Raw genomic sequence first — 21,611 nt, forward strand, 5'->3', positions numbered from 1 at the left:
CGCGGGTCTGCATTTTCATAGCGGGCAGGTGTGAGTGCCTCGCTGCTGGAGACCAGAAGCCTGAAGGCAGCTCGGCCCTCCCCAGCCCACAGCGCCGTTATTCCTTTTCTATATCAGTGAACACATTTCAGTTTCCGTAGACCAGGGCGGGGTGACGGGTGATCCGAGTCCTCGCAGTGAATTCCGGGCAGCAAAATTCAAAACACATGCGGGCAAGGCCGGGCACGGTGGCTCACGCCTGTAATCCCAGCACTTTGGGAGGTCGAGGCGGGCGATCACCTGAGGTCGGGAGCTCGAGACCAACCTGACCAACATGGGGAAACCCCGTTTCTACTAAAAATACAAAATTAGACGGGCTTGGTGGTGAATGCCTGTAATCCCAGCTAGTCGGGAGGCTGAGGCAGAAAAATCGCTTAAACCTAGGAGGCGGAGGTTGCGGTGAGCCGAGATCGCGCCATTGCACTTCAGCCTGGGCAACAAGAGGGAAAACTCCGTCGCAAAAACTTTCGGGGGCGGAGCAGAGCCCCGCCCTGGGTTATGTAAGCGACCGCGCTGGGCCGTTTCTCTTTCTTTTCCGGACCCTGCAGTGGCGCCTAAAGTCTGCGAGAAGGAAATCGCCTCTGTGCTCGTGAGTGCACGTGGTATAAGGCAAGTGCTGAGGGAGAAAACGTAGCTGATGGGGCAGGGCAGACGGGGTTGGAGGTGAGGTGGAGGGGGAGGGCTTTGGACAGAAGACCTGGGACGCTTGGTGGGGGAGGGGCGCCCAGGCCTGGGCACTGAGAAGTAACTCCCCTGGAGCTCAAGACCATCTCGGCCTCCCCTAGCCCAGGAGAGGACTGGCTTCATGTCTCCCTGAAACCATTTCTAAATGCCTTAGAACAAACCTTGCATATTCATTATTATTATGGAACTATTAAAAGTCTTTTCTGGGGGCAAGCTGAATGAGACCCTTTGCTGGAGCTGGCACACGGAGCAAGTCCTGGAGGGAGGGTAGACACCGTGGAGGGAAGGGCTTGGGACCTGTGTCAGGAGAGCTGGGTCCATCTCCCTTTCTGCCCCTCACTAGGCTCATGATCTTTAGCAGTGAAAATAATCTCTCTAAGGTGGGGACAGGACCCCAGTCCCTGCTGTGCTCAATAAATTATGAGGATCAAAATAAATTATCAGTGAATGTGAATGGGAAAACTAAGAAATTGTTAAAATTCTCAAATACGTTACATTTTCATCCACAGAAAAGTGTAGGCTAGGGATCATGGGGGAATAGTTAGTAATGACAGGTATAGTTTAACTTAAAAAAAAAGTTTGTGAGGCTGACAAAGAAGAAATGGACACATTTCCTGATCTTGGAGGGTTCATAGGGTAGAAGATGGTAGATGACAGCTGGGTGTGCTGGCACTCGCCTGTAGTCCCAGCTACTCAAGAGACTGCAGTGAGCTATAATCATGCCACTGCATTCCAACTGAGTGACACAGCAAGACTCCTCTCTTAAAAAAAAAAAAAAAAAAAAAAAAAAAAAAAAAAAAAAAATTCATGGCAGGGCACAGTGAGTACTATCAGGAAGGTTCAAACCACGGGCTAAATCAGTAGTTCTAAAACTTGACTACACATCAGAATCACCTAGGGAACTTTAAAAGATACTAAGATTTAGGTCCAACCTAGGTTTACTGATTTAACAACCTAGGTTGTGGCTGTGGCCTGGGAACATGGATATTAAAAACTCTCCAGGTGGTTCTACGCAGTGGCTAGGTTTGATGACCTCTGCCTAGATGTCCCAACGACTAAGAGATGTGCGTTGGGGACAAGGCAATTCTCTTAGTAGAAAGAGGCTTTCCGGACAGCATTCTTATTATTGAGAATTGAGAATTCATATGCCACACAATTTATCCTTTTAAAGTGTACAGCTCAGTGGCTTCTAGCATAATCACAAGGTTGTGCCACCGTCACCACTATCTACCCTGGAAGATTTTTTTTCCTTTTTTTCTTTTTTCTTTTCTTTTTATTTTAAAGGCTAGTCAAGTGAAACAGTGGGAGTGAAGAAGAAATGAAGACACCTATAACTGGTTGTGATAGTTGTAAACACTGCACTCAGACCAGCCTAATTGGGAAGATTTTAAGGATATGGTGTGGTCTGATGGGTTCCAAGGCAGAGGTGACAGTAACCTGGAAGAGGGAGACTGCTTAGGCAGTGGCATCCTGGTGGGATAGGGTGAGGAGATCCCAGAGCCCACGTTTACTGCAACCCTGGGGAGGTGTCACCAGAGAAATGGGGGTGGTGCCAGACAGCAGATTGTGGAAGCTATGGTTTCCATGGTAGAGTACAAGCATCCATCATGTGTGACATTCAGCAGATGGGGCGCTGTGGGTGGCTTGGAGCACTCTGGTTGTAACTGAGGCAGGCACAGTGTTTAGGAAGCCTGTGCAGTAATCTAGGCTGAAAGGAGGGGAAAGCCTAGACTAAGATTGTGGCTGTGGGATTGAAATAGGGTTGGAGGAGCTGACTTTGACTCCCGGAGATGAGGGGGAAAGAGGAAATCAGAAGGGACCAAGGATGGTGATGTTCTTAAGAGAAACTGAGGAGGAAGAGAGGATGATATGGTGGGAGACGTGTAGAGAGTCTTTGTAGATCTGTCACATTGGAGGGGACTATGGTCCGAGGTACAGATGTCCTAAGGCAGGCTGGAAAAGGGAGTCTGGAGAGAGCTTGGTGTTGTAGGGAACCATGGGGAGCCGCCTCCTTGGCCCTGTGATCACCCAGGGACTGAATAGAGAGGGGGCCCTGGGAGACCTCAGACACTTCGAGGATATAAGGGGGTGAAAGGGGGGCCTGGCTTTGAGTCAAAGGGAGGAGAAGGAGATTATAAAGCTGAAACGTCTAAGAGAGTTTGTGGTCTGAGCGGTTCTACTGCGGCAGGTGCTTCTGAGAGGCAGAGGTGGCTGAGATCTGGAAACAGGTCTGCAAATCTGGTCACTGGTCTCATTGCCAGTAACGCTGTGCGCGGTTGAGGGAGTGTGTTGGGAGAATAGCCACGCGTTGTCTGTCCTGGAAGGAACAAGTCAGTGAGAGCAGGCCTGATAGGGCGGCGGGCGAAAGGGGCATGGTAAGGCCCGCGCTCCTCGGCGTGGGGGTGCGGGGATGGGTGGTCGCGATGCGGGGAGGGCAGGCAGGGCCCTGGTCGTGCTCATGAAGTTGGAGCTGTATTCTCAGCTACTCGAAGCTGGTCCCTGCTTAGGCTGCGCTCCCGCGTGCTCCCCATTTTCTGGGCGTCAGGTCCCGCCTTCTAAATCTCCCCAGGTCTCCAGCCCACTGGAATTTTCTCTTCCAAGCGTGGCCCCGCCCTCTCCGCTCGTGATTGGCCCTAAGTTCCAGGCCCCAGTTTCATTGGATGAGCGGTCGGACCCGGCCAGGTGACTAAGTTTCTGCTGCGCCTTCCACCCGGCTTCGCTCAGTTAGCCACTGCTTGAGCCGCTGAGAGGGTGGCGACGTTGGGGCCATGGGGCTGGGCCCGGTCTTGCTGTTTCTGGCTGGCATCTTCCCTTTTGCACCTCCGGGAGCCGCTGCTGGTGAGTGGCGTTCCTGGCGGTCCTCGGCGGAGCGGGAGCAGCGGGAAGTTTCCGGGGGTCGGGTGGGTCGCGGCGAGCGCTGTGCGGTCAGGGCGGGGCTCCTGTGCGCTGTCGGTGGCGCAGGGAGCTGGACGCGGCCCGTTACCGCCACACTTCAGCCCTGCTTCCCCGTCACTTTTCAGTCCTCCTCGGGATCGTGCATCACCTGCATTTTCTGGTCTCCTCCTGCACTTGCTCTCCTCGCCTCTCCTCCGCTTCCTCTCACTTTTCGGACAAACCAGTCCTTTTGAGGCCCATGGGTTCCCGGGCTGCCTCCGGGGCCGCTCCTGTGAATGGCATTCGAGTGCCCTTCCAGCGCGGCCACTGAGGCAGCCACAACCCCCGGTGCTCGGGGCGGCTCTCAGGTCCCTGAAGTCCTGTCCTCTCCCGGAGCCGACGTGTTCTCAGCTCCTGGGCCGCAGCTCCTGGAGTAGGGGCCCTCCTTTCTCGGGACCCGGAGCTGGTGCTTCCTGCTGCTGTGGGGACTGTGGGGGTTCCTGACTCTCAAGCTGAGGGGTTGGAGTCTTCAGGCTCCGGGCAGAGGATTCTTCCTGCGACTTCTCTCATCCCCAGCTCATTCTCCCCTCTCCTCCGGCTTCCGGGGGTCCTCTCCTCTCTCGCATCCCGCGCCTACTGATGACCAGTAATCTAAGGACACCAGATTCCCTCTCACCTTCTCTCTACCCATCTCAGGACCCTCTGAGTCCTTTTGCCCTCCCAGCTCCCTGCTACCCCTTCCTGTGTGCTGTTCTCTGATCCATTTCTAGGGTGTCCTCTGCCCTCATCCCCTGCCCCTGCCACCGAAGGTCGCTCCTGCACCCCTTATGGGTCTTTCCTACAAGCAGCCTTCACCCAGTGCTGCCCCTATGCCTCCCCCTTCCCAAATGTCCCTGACTCTAACTTTCTGGTGCTGCCTTTTGTCTGGGGGGTCTTCCCTCCATCCCACTCCCCTCCAGACCCCCAAGGGGAGCCCTGATGCTAATGGCAGTTGGGCCTTAGGCAGGGCGCAGGGCAGCGCAGATGCCCCCTCCCCTCCAGTGCAGGTGCCTGCTCTGGGCCCTGCCTCATTGTGGCCCCTTCCCCACTCCTTCATCCTCAGCCTCACCCTCTTGAGGACCCCACCCTCCAGCCCACAGGTGCTGGACCATCCCTCCCTGGTCCCTCCGCCTCTCTCCACCTTGGGACCTTGTGCTGCTCCTATCTCTTGCCCAGCTGCCTGGGGCCCTCAGCAAGTTCTCATCTTTCAGTGGGAAAGTGGGAGTGCTGGAGCATATGACAGTGCTGAGCATCTTTCCAAGCCCCACCGTCCCCCAGAGCACCCTCCCCTCCTGTCCTCACCCTACCCCAAGTTCTCCCACAGTCACTCCTGCCCCATGCTCATGCCGCCCTCCAGTTCTTGCTCTGCCCATCTCCCCTCCCCAACCCAGACCGAAAACAGGCTGTTGGGCCAACTGTTCCTTGACCTTCGTTCTTTTCTTTTGGTTCCTCGACCCCAGTGGGCTCTCACTCCCCACACCGCATATCTAAAATCTGTTTTGCCTGCTCTTGGGGTGCCACTGCTCCCCCTCCAGCAGTACTCCTTTTGGCAGGTCCTTCCTCAGGCTGAGAATCTCCCCCTCTACCTTGGTTTTCTCTCTCTGGCCAGCACCCCCACCCCTTGCTTTGTTTTTAATTTTTAACTTTTGTTTGGATATGTAATAGATATATATGTATATATTTATGGGGTACATGGGATATTTTGACACAGGCCTACAATATGTAATAATCACATCAGGGTAAATGGGTTATATCACAACAAGCATTTATCCTTTCTTTGTGCTGCAAACAATCCCATTATGTTCTTTCAGTTATTTTTAAATGTACAATAAATTATTGTTGACTGTACTCACCCTGCTGTGCTATCTACTAGATCTTATTCATTCTAATTATATTTTTGTACCCATTAACCATCCCCGCTCCCCCACTCCCCACTACCCTTCTCAGCCTCTGGTAATTATCATTCTATTGTCTCTCCCTATGAGATCAATTGTTTTAATTTTGGGCTGCCACAAATAAGTGAGAACATGCAAAGTTTGTCTGTCTGGGCCTGGGGCTTATTTCACTTCACAGGATGACCTCCAGTTCTTTGCAAATGACATGATGACTGAATAGTACTCCACACACACATGTGCACCACATTTTCTTTATCCATGCATCTGTTGATGGACACTTAGGTCGCTTGCAGATCTTGGCTATTTTGAATAGTGCTGCAATAAACATGGAAAAGTAGATAGCTCTTTAATATACCGATTTCCTTTCTTTTGAGTATATGCCTAACAGTGGGAGTGCTGCAGCATATGACAGCTCTCTTATATTTTTAGTTTTTGGAAGAACCTCCACATTGTTTCCCATAATGGTTGTACTAGTTTACATTCCCACCAACAGTGTACAAGGGTTCCCTTTTGCTACATCCTCGCCAGTATTCCTTATTGCCTGTCTTCTGGATAAAAGCCAGTTTATCTGGGGTGGGATGTTATCTTGTAGGAGTTTCGATTTGCCTTCATCTGTTGACGAATGATGTTGAGCACCTTTTCATGTACCTGTCTGCCATTTGTATGTCTTCCTTTGAGAAATGATTATTCAGATCTTTTCTCATTTTTAAATTGGATTATTAGATTTTTTTTTCCTATAGAGTTGTTTGAGCTCCTTATATGTTTCAGTTACCAATCCTTTGTCAGATGAATAGTTTGAAAATATTTTCTCCCATTCTTGGCTGGTCTCTTCATTTTGTTTATTGTTTCCTTTGCTGTGCAGAAGCTTTTTAACTTGATATGATCCCATTTATGCATTTTTACTTTGGTTGCCTGTGCTTGTGGGGTATTACTTTAAAAATCTTTGCCCAGTCCAACATCCTAGAGAGTTTCCCCATTGTTTTCTTGTATAGTTTCATAGTTTGAGGTCATAGATTTACATCTTTAATCCATTTTGATTTGATTTTTGTATATGGTGAAAGATAGGGTCTAGTTTCATTCTTCTGCATAAGGATATCTAGTTTCCCCAGCATCATTTATTGAAGAGACTCTCCTTTGCCAATGTGTGTTCTTGGTACCTTTGTTAGAAATGAGTTTACTGTAGATGTATGGATTTGTTTCTGGGTTCTCTATTCTGTTTCATTGGTCTGTGTGTCTGTTTTTATGCCAGTATCATGCTGTTTTGGTTACTGTAGCTCTGTAGTATAATTTGAAGTCAGATAATGTGATTCCTCTAGTTTTGTTCATTTTGCTCAGGATAGCTTTATCTATTCTGGGTTTTTTTGTGGTTCCATATGCATTTTAGGATTATTTTTATTATTTCTGTGAAGAATGTCATTAGTGTTTTGATAGGGATTGCATTGAACCTGTAGATTGCTTTGGGTAGTATGGATATTTCAACAAAATTGATTCTTCCAATCCATGAACGTGGACTATCTTTTCCATTTTTTGTGTCCTTCAATTTTTTGCATCAGTGGTTTTTGTTTTTGGTTTTTGAGATGGAGTTTCGCTCTTGTTGCCCAGGCTAGAATGCAATGGCGTGATCTTGGCTCACCGCAACCTCCGCCTCCCAGGTTCAAGCGATTCTTCTGCCTCAGCCTCCCAAGTAGCTGGGATTACAGGCATGTGCCACTGTGTCTGGCTAATTTTGTATTTTTAGTAGAGACGGGGTTTCTCTATGTTGGCCAGGCTGGTCTTGAACTCCCGACCTCAGGTGATCCACTTGCCTCAGCCTCCCAAAGTGCTGGGATTACAGGCATGAGCCACCACGCCCAGCCACATCACTGTTTTATAGTTTTTATTGGAGAGATCTTTCACTTCTTCAGTTAAGTTTTTTCCTCAGTATTTTATTTTATTTGTAGCTATTGTAAATGGGATTCGTTTCTTGATTTCTTTTTCAGATTATTTGCTGTTAGCACATAGAAATGCTACTGATTTTTGCATGTTGATTTTGTATCCTGCAACTTTACTGAATTTGTTCTTCAGTTCTAATAGTTTTTTGGTGGAGTCTTTAGGTTTTTCAAATATCAGACCACATGATGTGCAAACAAGGATAATTTGACTTCTTCTTTTCCAGTTTTAATGCGCCTTCTTTCTTTCTCCTGTCTGATTGCTCTAGTTAGGATCTGCAGTACTGTGTTGCATAACTGTGGTAAAATTAGTCATCCTTGTCTTATTCCAGATCTTAGAGAAAAGGCTTTCAGTTTTCCCCCATTCAGTATGTTACTAGCTGTGAGTTTGTCATATATGGCTTTTATTATATTGACGTCTGTTCCTTGTATACTTAGTTTTTTGAGAGTTTTTATCATGAAGGGATGTTGAATTTATCAAATGCTTTTTCAGTATCAATGGAATGATATTGGCTTTTGTCCTTTATTCTGTTGATATGACGTATTACATTGATTGATTTGTGTATGTTAAATCATCCTTGCATACCTGGAATACATTCCACTTGGTCATAAAGAATGATCTTTTTTAATGTATTGTTGAATTTGGTTTGCTAGTATTTCCTTGACGATTTTTGCATCGGTGTTCATCAGGGATATAGGCCTGTAGTTTTCTTTTTTTGATGTGTCTTTGCCTGGTTTTGGTATCAGGATATTCCTGGCTTTGTAAAATGAGTTTGGAAGTATTCCCTCCTCCTCTGTTTTTCAGAACAGTTTGAATAGGACTGATATTTCTTGTTCTTTAAATGTTTAATTGTGGTAAAGTATACATTACATAAATTTTACTGTTTTAACCACTTTTAAGTGTATACTCGGTGGCATTAGATACATTTACATTTTTGTGCAACCCAAAACTCTGTACCCATTAATCGGTAACTCCCCATTCCTCCCTACCTCTGGCCCCTGGTAACCACCATTCTACTTTTTGTTTCTATGAATTTGACCACTCTAGGTACCTCATTTAAGTAGAATCATGTAATGTTTGTCTTTTTGTTTCTGGCTTATTTCACTTATAATATTTTTGAGGTTTGGTGGGCACACTGGCTCATGCCTGAATTTCCAGCACTTTGGGAGGCTGAAGCAGGTAGATCACCTGAGTTTCGGAGTTCGAAACCAGCCTGGTCAGCCTGGGCAACATGGTGAAACCCCATCTCTACTAAAAATACTAAAAGTTAGCCAGGCATGATGGCAGGTGCCTGTAATCCCAGCTACTGGGGAGGCTGAGGCAGGAGAATCGCTTGAATCCGGGAAGTGGAGGTTGCAGTGAGCTGAGATCAGGCCACTGCACTCCAGCCTGGGCAACAAGAGTGAAATTCCATCTCCAAAAAAATAAAAAATAAAACAATAATAATAATAATATTTTCAAGGTTCATCCAAGTTGTAGTATGGGTCAGAATTTCATTCCTTTTAAGGATGGATAATACTCATTATATGTATGTACCACATCTTGGTTATCCATCCCTCAGACAACGGACACTTGGGTTACTTCTACCTTTTTGATATTGGCAAATATTTCATTTCCTTTGGGTATATATTTATTTCCTTTGGGTATTTCTTTTGGGTATATATCCAGAAATAGAAGCAGTACACAGGGGCTTCATTTTCTCTGCTTGTTTGCCAAACTTGTGGGGTGTGTGTGTGTGTGTGTGTGTGTAGGTGTGTGATAACAGCCATCCTGATTGGTTTCAGGTGGCATCTCATTGTGGTTTGGATTTGCATTTTCCTAATGAGTGCTAATATTAAGCATCTTTTCATGTGTTTGTTGATCATTTGTAATTTTCTTTGAAGAATTGGCCATTTAAGTCTTTTGCCCATTTTTTCCCCCACATAGCTTCTCATGGCTACTTTGCCCAGTTTTTAGTGGATTGACTGTTTTGTTGTTTTTGTCAGACTTTTTTATATATTCTGGAAACTAATCTCTTATCAGATATATGACTTGCAATATTTATTTCATTTCGGGGTTGATTGCTTTTTCACTCTGATTGTGCCCTTTGATGCATAGATGTTTTGAATTTTCATCAGTCTACTTTGTCAGTTCCTTCTATTCTATCTGTGCTTTGGTGTCATATCCATGAAAGCACTGTCAAATCCTATGTCATGAACATTATCCCCAATGTTTGCTTCTAAGAAATTTTTAGGTTTTAGTTATTGAGTGTAGAGTTTAGGTCTTTGATTCATTTTGAGTTAATTTTTGTATATAGTGCAAATTAAGGGTCCAATTTTATTTTATTTGAACACCCCCTGCCCCCAGAACTATTTGCTGAAAAGATCAACTGACTCTTTGTCACCTGCTCACCCCAGTGGACACTAGCTGTTCCAACCACTTGCTGTCCTGGGGCCTTGTCATGCCACTCTTCCACTTTGACCCCAAGCCCACACCATTGCTCCCCTCTGGGATACTGACCCCACTATAAACTTCACTGGGGCTACAACCTTCCTACCCCTTGTGCCTCATGACCACCCCCTCCCTTGCCCCCACCACGCCCATGATGAGTCTCTTCTTGAGGCAGCTGCCCTTGCCTCCATCTCACCCTCACCTGTGCATCACAGCCACACTGGACATGGGTCCCTCTGAGCCTGAGACCCTTCCCATTCCCACTGTCCCCTCTGGCAAGACCTTCCTTCCACCACTGCCTTCATGCTCCTCCCTTGCCCCTGCAGGGCAGCCTCTCCCCTTGGCCCCTATTCCCTTAGGGGGCTTGTGGCCACCCAGTCCTGGTACCTGGCCTACAAGTTTGCCATCTTCATTCCCCCTTCTTCTGTTGATCAGCCCCCTCCTCTATCCTCCCACCCTCACAGTTTTCCTTGTATATGAAATCCTCGTTCTTGTCCCTTTGCCCGTGTGCATTTCCTGTCTCCTCAGGAAGGTTGGGACAGCAGACCTGTGTGTTAAACATCAATGTGAAGTTACTTCCAGGAAGAAGTTTCACCTGTGATTTCCTCTTCCCCAGAGCCCCACAGTCTTCGTTATAACCTCACGGTGCTGTCCCAGGATGGATCTGTGCAGTCAGGGTTTCTCGCTGAGGTACATCTGGATGGTCAGCCCTTCCTGCGCTGGGACAGGCAGAAATGCAGAGCAAAGCCCCAGGGACAGTGGGCAGAAGATGTCCTGGGAAATAAGACCTGGGACAGAGAGACCGGGCACTTGACAGAGAACGGAAAGGACCTCAGGATGACCCTGGCTCATATCAAGGACCAGAAAGGAGGTGAGAGTCAGCAGGGGCAAGAGTGACTGGAGAGGCCTTTTCCAGAAAAGTTAGGGGCAGTGAGCAGGGACCTGTCTCTTCCCACTGGATCTGGCTCAGGCTAGGGGTGAGGAATGGGGGTCAGTGGAACTCAGCAGGGTGGTGAGCCGGCACTCAGCCCACACAGGGAGGCATGGAGGAGGGCCAGGGAGGCGTACCCCCTGGGCTGAGTTCCTCACTTGGGTGGAAAGGTGTCGGGTTTGGGAATGGAGAAGTCACTGCTGGGTGGGGGCAGGCTTGCATTCCCTCCAGGAGATTAAGGTCTGTGAGATCCATGAAGACAGCAGCACCAGGAGCTCCCGGCATTTCTACTACGATGGGGAGCTCTTCCTCTCCCAAAACCTGGAGACTCAGGAATTGACAGTGCCCCAGTCCTCCAGAGCTCACACCTTGGCTATGAACGTCACGAATTTCTGGAAGGAAGCTGCCATGAAGACCAAGACACACTATCGCGCTTTGCAGGCAAACTGCCGGCAGAAACTACAGCAATATCTAGAATCCGGCGTAGTCCTGAGGAGAACAGGTACCGACCCTGGCGAGGGGCTCTCCTCTCCCTCCAATTCTGCTAGAGTTGCCTCACCTCCCAGCTGTGTCCAGGGAAACCCTCCCTGTGCTATGGATGAAGGCATTTCCTGTTGGCATATTGTGTCCTGATTTTCCTCTATTGTTAGAGCCACTGGATAAAGACAGTGGGTCAGGGACTGAACCGTCCAGTGTTGTAATCAGGGCAAGTAGAGGACCCTCCGACAGAATCCTGAGCCTGTGATGGGTGTCAGGCAGGAGAGGAAGCCTTCAGGGCCAGGGCTGCCCCCTCTGCCTCCCAGCCTGCCCATCCCGGAGAATTCCCTCCTGGCCCCACCCAGGAGTCCACCGCTGACATCCCCCTCCTCAGCATCAATGTGGGGATCCCAGAGCCTGAGGCCACAGTCCCGAGGCCCATCCTCCTGCCAGCCTGGAGGAACTTGGCCCCAGGGTGAGGACAGACTTGCAGGTCAGGGGTCCCGGAGGGCTTCAGCCAGAGTGAGAACAGTGGAGAGAAACAGCCCTGTTCCTCTCCCCTCCTTAGAGGGGAGCAGGGCTTCACTGGCTCTGCCCTTTCTTCTCCAGTGCCCCCCATGGTGAATGTCACCCATGGCAAAGCCTCAGAGGGCAACATCACCGTGACGTGCTGGGCTTCTGGCTTCTATCCCTGGAATATCACACTGACCTGGCGTCAGGATGGGGTATCTTTGAGCCACGACACCCAGCAGTGGGAGGGTGTCCTGCCTGATAGGAATGGAACCTACCAGACCTGGGTGGCCACCAGGATTCGCCAAGGAGAGGAGCAGAGGTTCACCTGCTACATGGAACACAGCGGGAATCAGAGCACTCACCCTGTGCCCTCTGGTGAGCCTAGGGTGACCCTGGAGAGGGTCAGGCCAGGGTAGGGACAGCAGGGATGGCTGTGGCTCTCTGCCCAGTGTATAACAAGTCCCTTTTTTTCAGGGAAAGTGCTGGTGCTTCAGAGTCATTGGCAGACATTCCATGTTTCTGCTGTTGCTGCTGCTGCTGCTGCTGCTGCTGCTGCTGCTGCTATTTTTGTTATTATTATTTTCTATGCCCTTTTGTGTAAGAAGAAAACATCAGCGGCAGAGGGTCCAGGTGAGAAAAGGGGGCAGTTCCTGGAGATGGTAAGGCCCCTGTCTGGGCAGTAGGGTCCCCTCATTGCTCCTGCAAAGATAGGCATGTTGGTGACAAGGCTTCTGTAACACGGGATGGAAATTGGGGAATTTGGGAAGGGAATGGGGGCAACATCTCCATCTACACCCATAAGCGCTGCCCAAGCGAGGGTCAAACGCCCAGCTGTGGCCTCCTCCTGCTGCAGGTGAGGAGTGGGCAGCAGGGAGGGCTGCGGCGCCTGCTCTGTCCCCATCCCGGTCTCTGTGTCTCTCGGGCTCACTAGGGCGCATCCAGGTGGGGTGAGCTGGGAATCACGTGCTGATTGCTGAGGGCCTGGATGATCATGGCCTCAGAGGGAGCAAATAGTAAAGGTGGCTGTGATCTGGGGAGGGCCAGAAACCGGAGAGGAATCTGAGGAGAGGCGGTGCCCCTATTCCCTTCCTCTCTGCATCCCTCTCCCCTGTTTCTCCAGCCATCGGGGTGGACACCAAGAAAAAGACCTATGAGGCCCAGCCTGGGGGCCCTGCCTGTGTAGCCCTTTGGAGACCCCTTGTAACAGGGAGGGTCCTGAGCACACATGGCCATCTCTGTCCACTTTGCAGCTCCCCATGCACCTCCTCCAGGAGCTTTCTTGGGGTTGTCGTGTCCTCTGCACCATTCGAGTCCCTGCTCTTTCCAGGTTCCCACGGCCTGACCTCCCTGAGTTTCTTTGCAGATGACATGGATGAGTAGATAAGCAGATGTTCCTGGGCCGTTTGAGGAGCGGGACCCAGCCCCTCATCAGGGCAGCTGTGGTCCCTGTTTTCATCCTACCTCCGAGTGTTTTCTTCTCCAGTCCCTGAGGGACACAGTCCTCAGGGCCCATGTTTTTGGGGCTTTAATCTGTGCTCTGTGGCCTCACCTTGCCCTCCCTGAGCCAATTTCCCTTTCTCAAGCTGGTCACTGCCTGTTAAGTTTGGAGTAAGGGACGGTCAGAATCATTTCCCCACAGTCAGGTTGTTTCACAGGGGATGAAAAGAGACAGCAGGAAGTTTTGTGTTTCTGCAAAGACAGAAGCAGTTCAGGGGACAGTAAGAGGCTGGGGTGTCCAGGAGGGTGTGTCTGGCGGTAGGGGCGCTGGTTTCTCATCCTTGAACCTAATTGCACTGTCAGTCGGCCCCTCAGGCCTGAGCAGATGGGAAGGTTTGTCCCCTGCCCTGCAGCAAGAGGGCCCTGTCCAGGAGGCACCCACAGCAGGGGCAGTGCAGGTCTGTGGTCGCTCCTGCTCTCACCCGCGGCGTCTCCCGTAGAGGGATTGTCAGTTCTTCTTCCCTGTGGGCAGGAATGCTTTCCTCGTAAGTCACTGGGGTTTTGGCCAGGAAAAGAGTATGAAGTTCATGTGCCAGTTTCTCAAAATTCCTGCTTTCAATGTTGATGTCCAGTAAAGATAGTCATAATTTCAGCTCTATAATCTTAATAGGATTTCCTCTAATATTGTAAAGCATATTATATGAAACAGGAACACAAATTTCTCAAAATTCCTGCGATGTCCAATAAAGATTTTCATAATTTCAGCTCTGCAATCTTAATAGGATTTCCTAATACTGTAAAGCATATTAAATGAAACAGGAACTCAAATTTGGAGCCCCCTCTCCAGGAGGGTCTGTGTGGAGATGGCGGCTGTGGCAGTGGCAGTTCCCAGGTGCAGAGGGTGGGCAGAGGCAGCCTCAGGCTAAGGGGTCTCCCCTACTCCACATGGAGAAAATCCCTTGTAGGTTGCAAGGGCAGTGGCCTGGTTGGAATCCCTGCTAGGGACAGAGCAGGAAGGCCTCGCAGCCTCACCAAGCAGCAGCCCTGGGGTGGAGCTGCGTTTCCAGGGTTAAGTGGACCAGGCAGGAGCAGTGGTTACTCAAGAGCAGGTCACAGGCTTGGGTTGGTGCTGAGGGTCAGGAGAGGCCAGGCCTCCTCGAGCAAGGTGGGGGTCCCAGGGTCATGTCAGGTGCAGATCCTGTGGCAGCCACATCTTTCCATGCTGGGCCTGCTGGGCCCCCCAGGCTTCCTGATGGGGTCCCCAGTTAGGAGCTGCCTGCTCAGGGCTGGGAGGGGAGGAGCGCTGAGCTGTAGATAGAGGGCAGAGCCCACAGTGGGCAGGGCCTGCCCTGGTGTGCAGGTGCCTCTGCAGGAGAGGAGGGCCTGGGGACTGAGAGCAAGGGTCAGGGCCTCTCTTTGGGGAGGCCTCTCACTGTAACAGGACTGGTCAGGCCTGAGAGGACGGGAGGGCACTGGGTTCCCTCTTGGGTCTTGTCCTTTAGTCTTGGGGCCCTTTCCCTCCCTGCACGATGAGTGGTGGGCACAGGGCAGGGGCTGATGTTGATGGAGTGATGGGAGGGAACTGGCAGGGGCTGGGAAAAGCAAGGAGGGAGGAAGAAAAAAGTGGGGGCCTCATCTTCCCTCAGAGAAAGGGCGAATCTGGTTTTGGAGCAACTGAAGAGAGAAAAGTCCTCAGGGAATAAACATAACACTGCACCCAGTGGAGCATTTACCCGTTTCCCTCTTTTCTCCAGAGCTCGTGAGCCTGCAGGCCCTGGATCAACACCCAGTTGGGACGGGTGACCACAGGGATGACGCACAGCTCGGATTTCAGCCTCTGATGTCAGTTCTTGGGTCCACTGGCTCCACTGAAGGCGCCTAGACTCTACAGCCAGGCGGCCGGGATTCAACTCCCTGCCTGGATCTCACCAGCACTTTCCCTCTTGGTGCCTCAGTTTCGTGACCTATGAAACAGAGAAAATAAAAGCACTTATTTATTGTTGTTGGAGGCTGCAAAATGTTAGTAGATATGAGGCGTTTGCAGCTGTAGCATATTAATTGGTGTCATTGTTTCTGTTGTTTTTGTATTATTATTATTTTTTTTTAAGACAGAGTCTCAGGCCAGGCACGGTGGCTCACGCCTGTAATCCCAGCATTTTGGGAGGCCGAGGAGGGCGGATCACAAGGTCAAGAGATCGAGACCATTCTGACCAACATGGTGAAACCCTGTCTCTACTGAAAATACAAAAAATTAGCTGGGCCTGGTGGCGCGTGCCTGTAGTCCCAGCTACTCGGGAGCTGAGGCAGGAAAATCGCTTGAACCTGGGAGGTGGAGGTTGCAGTGAGCTGAGATCGCACCACTGCACTCCAGCCTGGCGACAGAGCGAGACTCTGTCTCAAAAAAAAAAAAAAAAAAAGACAGTGTCTCACTCTGTCACCCAGGCTGCAGTTCAGTGACATGATCTCGGCTCATTGCAGCCTCCGCCTCCCGGGTTCAAGCACTTCTCGTGCCTCAGCCTCCCGAGTAGCTGGGGTTACAGACGTGCGCCACCACACCCGGCTAATTTCTGCATTTTTCATAGAGACAGGATTTTGCCATGTTGGCCAGGCTGGTCTCAAACTCCTGACCTCAGGTGATCTGCCTGCCTCAGCCTCCCAAAGTGCTGGGATTACAAGCATGAGCCACCATGCCCAGCCTATTTTATTACATTTTAATATATTTTATTTTATTATATCATCCACCATGTCTGGCCTATTTTATTATATTTTAAGATATTTTAATATATTACATGTGTAGTAATTGGATTATCATAGGCGAGCTTTGTGAGTGAGTGTCTTGGTGATGACTCCTCCTGACCAGCCCAGGACCAGCTTTCTTGTCACCTTGAGGTCCCCTCGCCCCATCACACTCACGCATTACTCTGTGTCTACTGTTACGGGTGCGTAATTTTATACCATAGATGTTTACTCTTTAAACAGACATTTCTAGTCTGTTTTATTTCGTGCGTCTGGGAGCGGATAAAGTGTGAGGTTCAGGGAGAAAGAGAGGTCTGTCTCAATGCCTTGGCGCAGCGTGAAGACAATCTCCCCTCCTTGTCCCCTTTCCCTGCTAGCTCATGATGACTGACAGATTCACAGCAGAACAGAAAGGACTGGGAAGGGATGGAGGTGGGACATCTGGCACCGAACTTCAGGGGCTGACTCTGGGGGAACATCTGCCCTGAAGAGTTGGAGCCTTCATGTGATGACACAGAGCTGAAGTGTGATATTCGGGAGGGGATAGAGAGTGCTTCGAGGTTTTCTGATTTTGAAGAATCCCAGTCAGTCAGGTTCTGGCGTAAAGTGACTGCTGGGGAGGTGTGGACTGAATGAATGAAGAATAAATGAACCAGGAAAGTGGACATGTAAGAGGTGGGTTATTCCTCACCCTGTTTCTTGATGCCTCCTGACTGCTGGTGTTGGGGCACACAGAAGGGTGATGCACTTCTTGGTCAAGGCAACCTCAGCCCCACCCAGGTAAGGCGGTCATGGCAGAGAACATAAGGGTGACACCTGTGAAACAGACTCAAGGCAGGGATGGGAGCTCTCCTTGCAGCAGGAGTGGATGCAGGACCTGCCTGGAAGCAAGAGAAGGACGAGGGACCCTAGCTGGGCCCTGTTTCTCCCACTGCCTGGGTTCACAAAGCAACCAGTAAGGGAGCTGGAGTAGGGAATTCACTCATGTGCTGCTTATTGATCCAGAGATGTGTTCATCGACATTTTCTTTTATGTTTTTATTCAGGTTTATATCATTTACACATTCATGCATTTATGTTGTATATTTAATAGTCTTGTTTATTTTAGTTAGCAAGTGTCACTTGTTGAATTCTGTTCTCATTAGGTATAAATTTTCATATTCATTGAAGTTTTTATTAATCAAAATTTAATTGTCCATGATTTAAAAAGTCAAATATTTGCATAGGATTTCTCTAGAGAAATGAGCCCCCTCTGCATCTTCTCAATTTCTGCCTTCTTAGAGGCAACCATTTTCAACATTTTTAGCCAAGTCTTTCAACTTTTACTTCCATATGTCTAAATACAATACCTTCATTAATACTGCTTGATTTTTCAGTTGCAGTCATTATCTGTTGCACAGCACAGTGGTGAATGCAATGGTTAATTGTACCTGTTCCCTTTCACTCTTCCCATTCTTTCATCTTCCCGATGTATTCCTGTAGTAATTATGTTTGGTTCAGTCGTTCCTTGTTTCCTTTTCCATGACTAATTTTCTCATATGTCAGCTTGACCACTTTCCACTTCCTGAACATTTGTTCTTCCTGTAGTTAATACTTGCCTTTGTTTTTGTTTATTTTATAAATAGCACTCATTAACGTTGATATTTCTTCTATTTGTATTACTCCTTTTTTTGGGATGGAGTCTCACTCTGTTGTCCAGGCTGGAGTGCAGTGGTGTGATCTTGGCTCACCACAACCTCTGCCTCCCAAGTTCAAGCGATTCTCCCGCCTCAGCTTCCCGAGTAGCTGGGATTACAGGCATGCACCACCATGCCCAGCTAATTTTTGTATTTTTAGTAGAGACGGCGTTTCACCATGTTGGCCACAATTATGTGGATCTCTTGATCTCGTGATCCACCCGCCTCGGCCTCTGAAAGTGCTGGGATTACAGGCGTGAGACATCGCGCCTGGCTTTTTTTTTTTTTTTTTTTTTTTTTTTTTGAGATGGAGTGTCGCTCTTATTGCCCAGGCTGGAATGCAATGGCGCAATCTTGGGTCACCACAACCTCCACCTCCCAGGTTCAAGGCATTCTCCTGCCTCAGCCTCCCAAGTAGCTGGGGTTACAGGCATGCACCACCACACCCGGCTAATTTTGTATTTTTAGTAGAGAGTTTCTCCGTATTGGTCAGGCTGATCTCGAGCTCCCGACCTCAGGCGATTCACCCGCCTCGGCCTCCCAAAGTGTTGGGATTACAGGGGTGAGCCACCGCACCCAGCCATATTACTCTTTTAAGAAGTTACAGACTTTGGATAATCCACTTTACCTTCTTGGAAATGTCCCTCCTGGGCCCTTCTGGCTGCTCCCATCTGGACTGGAGGCTTCTCCCTGTGGAGCAGAGTCACCGTCCTAGGATCTCCCTCCACCGCCATCTGGGGCGGTGCTTTACATGCAGTAGAGCCACCTGGAGTCCAGCCAAAATGCAGACTGATTAAAGATGTCAAGGCTGGGGCATATGAGTCTTTCTGTCTAGTTTCATGAGATGCTGATTCTCCTGGTTCGTGTGTGTATGTGTGTGTGTGTGCGTGCGTGTATGTGTGGAGAGAAAGAGGGCGAGAGAGAGAAAAAAAAGAGGGAATTTTGCTCTGTCAGCCAGGCTGGAGTGCAGTGGTGCCATCATGGCTTACTGCAGGCTCGACCTCATAGGCTCAAGTGACTCTCCCACCTCATCCTCCTGGGTAGTCAGGACCACAGGCCACATCCTAATATGTTTTTAATTAGCTGATGCAGTTTCTTTCTAAATTAGTAAGAGGGCTGAGCATTTTTTCATTGTGGCAAAAAATACACATAAAATTTACTATCATAACTATTTTTAAGAATACAGTACCATTGGCCAGGTGTGGTGGCTCATGCCTATAATCCCAGCAATTTGGGAGGCTAAGGCAGGAGGATCACTGGAGGCCTACAGTTCAAGTCCAGCTTGGGGAAAGTAGTGAGACCCTGTCTCCAGCCAAAAAAAAAAAAAATTTTTAATTAAAATATACAGTACTATAATAGTGTTAATTGTAAGCACAGTGTAGTGCAGGCGATCTTTAGAATATTTCACCTTGAAAGCTGAAACTCTGTGCCCATTGCACAAAAATGCCTCATTACCTGGAAGTTTTACCTGGCAGCCACCATTCTACTTTCACGTTCATCAAGTTTGACTGTTTTAGACACCTCATATAAATGGAATTATGCAGTATTTGGAGTTTTTTTTTTTTTTGATTGGCATATTTCACTTAGCAGTGACTTCAAGGTTCATATACGTTGTAGCATATAGCAAGATTTTCTTCTTTTAAATGTTGAATAATATTCCATTGTCTGTATATAATCATATTTTCTTGATCTATTCATCTGTTGGTAAACATATAGGTTGCTTCCATATCTTGCCTGTTGTGAATAACACCACTATGAACATGGATATGCAATCTTTCTTTTTACTTTTGTATCCCCCCTCATTTTGGTGCAATTAATCTTCTAGTAGCTTTTTCTGAAAGCATGTGCTTAAAGTACATTTGTGTGTTTCAACATATCTACTGTCATTTTGCCTCTCTCCAGGAAGAGGAAAGAAATGTATTAAGGTGCTCTTTGGCACAGCATTTAATGGTAAAGAAAGAAACAGTATAACTGGCCAGTGCTGGGTTTCAGCATCCTGCAATTTCAGAACTACTGCGAATACAAAAGAAAGAAAGGTCCTGCCCAGAATGGGAGTCACTTCTATATATGGTGGCCCTGGGACAGCAGGCCTTTCCTGTCACACCTCTTCCATGAGGGCCCTTACTTCAGTGACTGTGGTGCTTTCCTTCTCTCTCTGGTCTATCTATCTATCTATCCAGTTGGTCGAGTTTCTCTGGAGAACCCTAATATACCAATGGACAGTAAGCAAATAAAACCTAGTATTACCACTAATTGCCATTGAGAAAAATATGCCTAGGCCAGAAGATAGGTGATGGTGGGAATAGCAGGGGACATAGTTTAGACAAGGTCATTGAGCAAGACGTTTCTGAGAACTTGACCACTGGTTATCTGAGAAGAGACCTGAATCGTGTGAGGAGTGAGTCATGTGAATCCCTGGGGAGCAGGTACATGTGGGAGTCAGCATGGGTAGGTGGCAGAGACAGGGCAGAGCAGTGACAAGAGGCTGGTGTGAGTGGAGACAAATGAGCTGGGCTGAGAGGGGTGGGATGAGCCCAGAGTTGACAGAGGGGCCCTGTGTTGAGGGGCTTGTAGGAAATGGCGAGACATTGGGGTTTCATTGCGCTAAGAAGGGAAGAAGCTGGAGTGACTTTGGGATGTGGTGGTGATGATGTGCTCTAATTCCCGTTTGAAAGGCTCACTCTACCTGTTGTGTGGGTGATGGACAGCGGTGTGAATGTCTCTTCATGTCCATTACCCATTTTTGAATGGTGTTGGTTTTTTAATTGATGAGTTGTAGTTTTTTATGTATTTTGAATATTAATTCTTCATCAGATATGTGATTGGCAAATAACTCCTCCCATTCTGTGCATTTTCTTTCCACTCTTTTAATAATGTCATTTGTTGCAAAAAAGTTTTTAAATCTGGTGAAGTCTAATTTGTCATTTTTCTTTAATTGCTCATGCTTTGGGTCATCCAGCCAAGAAACTACTACCAAATCCAATGTTCACAAGACTTTCCTCAATGTTTTCTTCTAAGGGTGTTACAGGTTTGACTCTTAAGCTTCGTTGTTTGATACATTCTGAGTTAATTGTTGAGTATGGTGTAGGGAAGGCTATGAATTGTGTCTGACATCATTCTTTTGCATGCAGATATCCAGTTTCTCAGCACCACTTGTTGAAGCACCATCTGTGGAAGTGGGGCTGACACATTTGCAAGATGCATTGAGCACTAGTACGCCATGCATTTATTTACTTTTCTTTTCTCCACAGTTGTTTTGAGGAGGCTTCCAGTGACAAACACAACAGAAATGAAAATACATGAATTCTTATAAAATCAATATCAAGTAGAATTATAAACTTTAAAATGTTAAGAGTGAGGCAAGACTAGATCATTACTAGACAAGCTGAAACATAGACTGAAATGGAGGGTTTACGGTTTTCCTTGCTACAAATTTTGTTGGCCCACAATGTTATGCTTACTGCATAAGGGAGCCAGCCACAGGGTGGGGTGATAGCTCACATAACCAGTCCCTGGTTTCCTGCTTCAGAAACAAGTTCAGATTCTCTCCACTTACAGTAAAGAAGTGAATTACAGGATGTTCAAAGTGAAGTTGACATCTACAAAGTCAACAAATAAGTAGTAAGTGTAAACCTCAGAAATTTAACGAGATTCTACTTTTTCCCCAAAAAAAAAATCCTCACAATTTCCTGCTGAAAGGAGAGGGTTCATTCAGGGGACCACATGATGCCGTTCTTCTGCTGCAGTTCTAAATTGAGTTGTCCTTCTCACTAACTACAGGTCTCACAAACCCTTCCAGCCAGCTTCAATGATTTTAGCTTACCTAAGATTTTGGGGTTTTGATATTGTTTCTATTTGAGCTGCAGCCTGGGGCTTAGAAATGTGACTTGGGTATTTTGCCAAAATGGTATGTTTTTCTATAGAATTTGGCACTGTGGAGACCCTGCTTTTC

The 21,611-nt window shown here is 48.1% G+C and overlaps 1 protein-coding gene across 1 annotated transcript; it reads left to right on the top strand.

Annotated features, from left to right (window-relative positions):
- The first annotated feature begins 3,407 nt into the window (after window positions 1–3,407).
- Window positions 3,408–15,987, top strand: LOC100438364 (MHC class I polypeptide-related sequence A). The gene is made up of 6 exons (XM_024248229.3): window positions 3,408–3,561; window positions 10,507–10,761; window positions 11,036–11,323; window positions 11,908–12,186; window positions 12,286–12,441; window positions 15,003–15,987. Exons 1-6 carry the CDS (start codon window positions 3,492–3,494, stop codon window positions 15,128–15,130), a joined length of 1,176 nt encoding a protein of 391 aa, XP_024103997.1. The 5' UTR covers window positions 3,408–3,491; the 3' UTR covers window positions 15,131–15,987.
- The last annotated feature ends 5,624 nt before the right edge of the window (window positions 15,988–21,611 follow it).

This window comes from Pongo abelii, chromosome 5 (assembly GCF_028885655.2).
Source record: "Pongo abelii isolate AG06213 chromosome 5, NHGRI_mPonAbe1-v2.0_pri, whole genome shotgun sequence".
NCBI classification, from domain to species: domain Eukaryota; kingdom Metazoa; phylum Chordata; class Mammalia; order Primates; family Hominidae; genus Pongo; species Pongo abelii.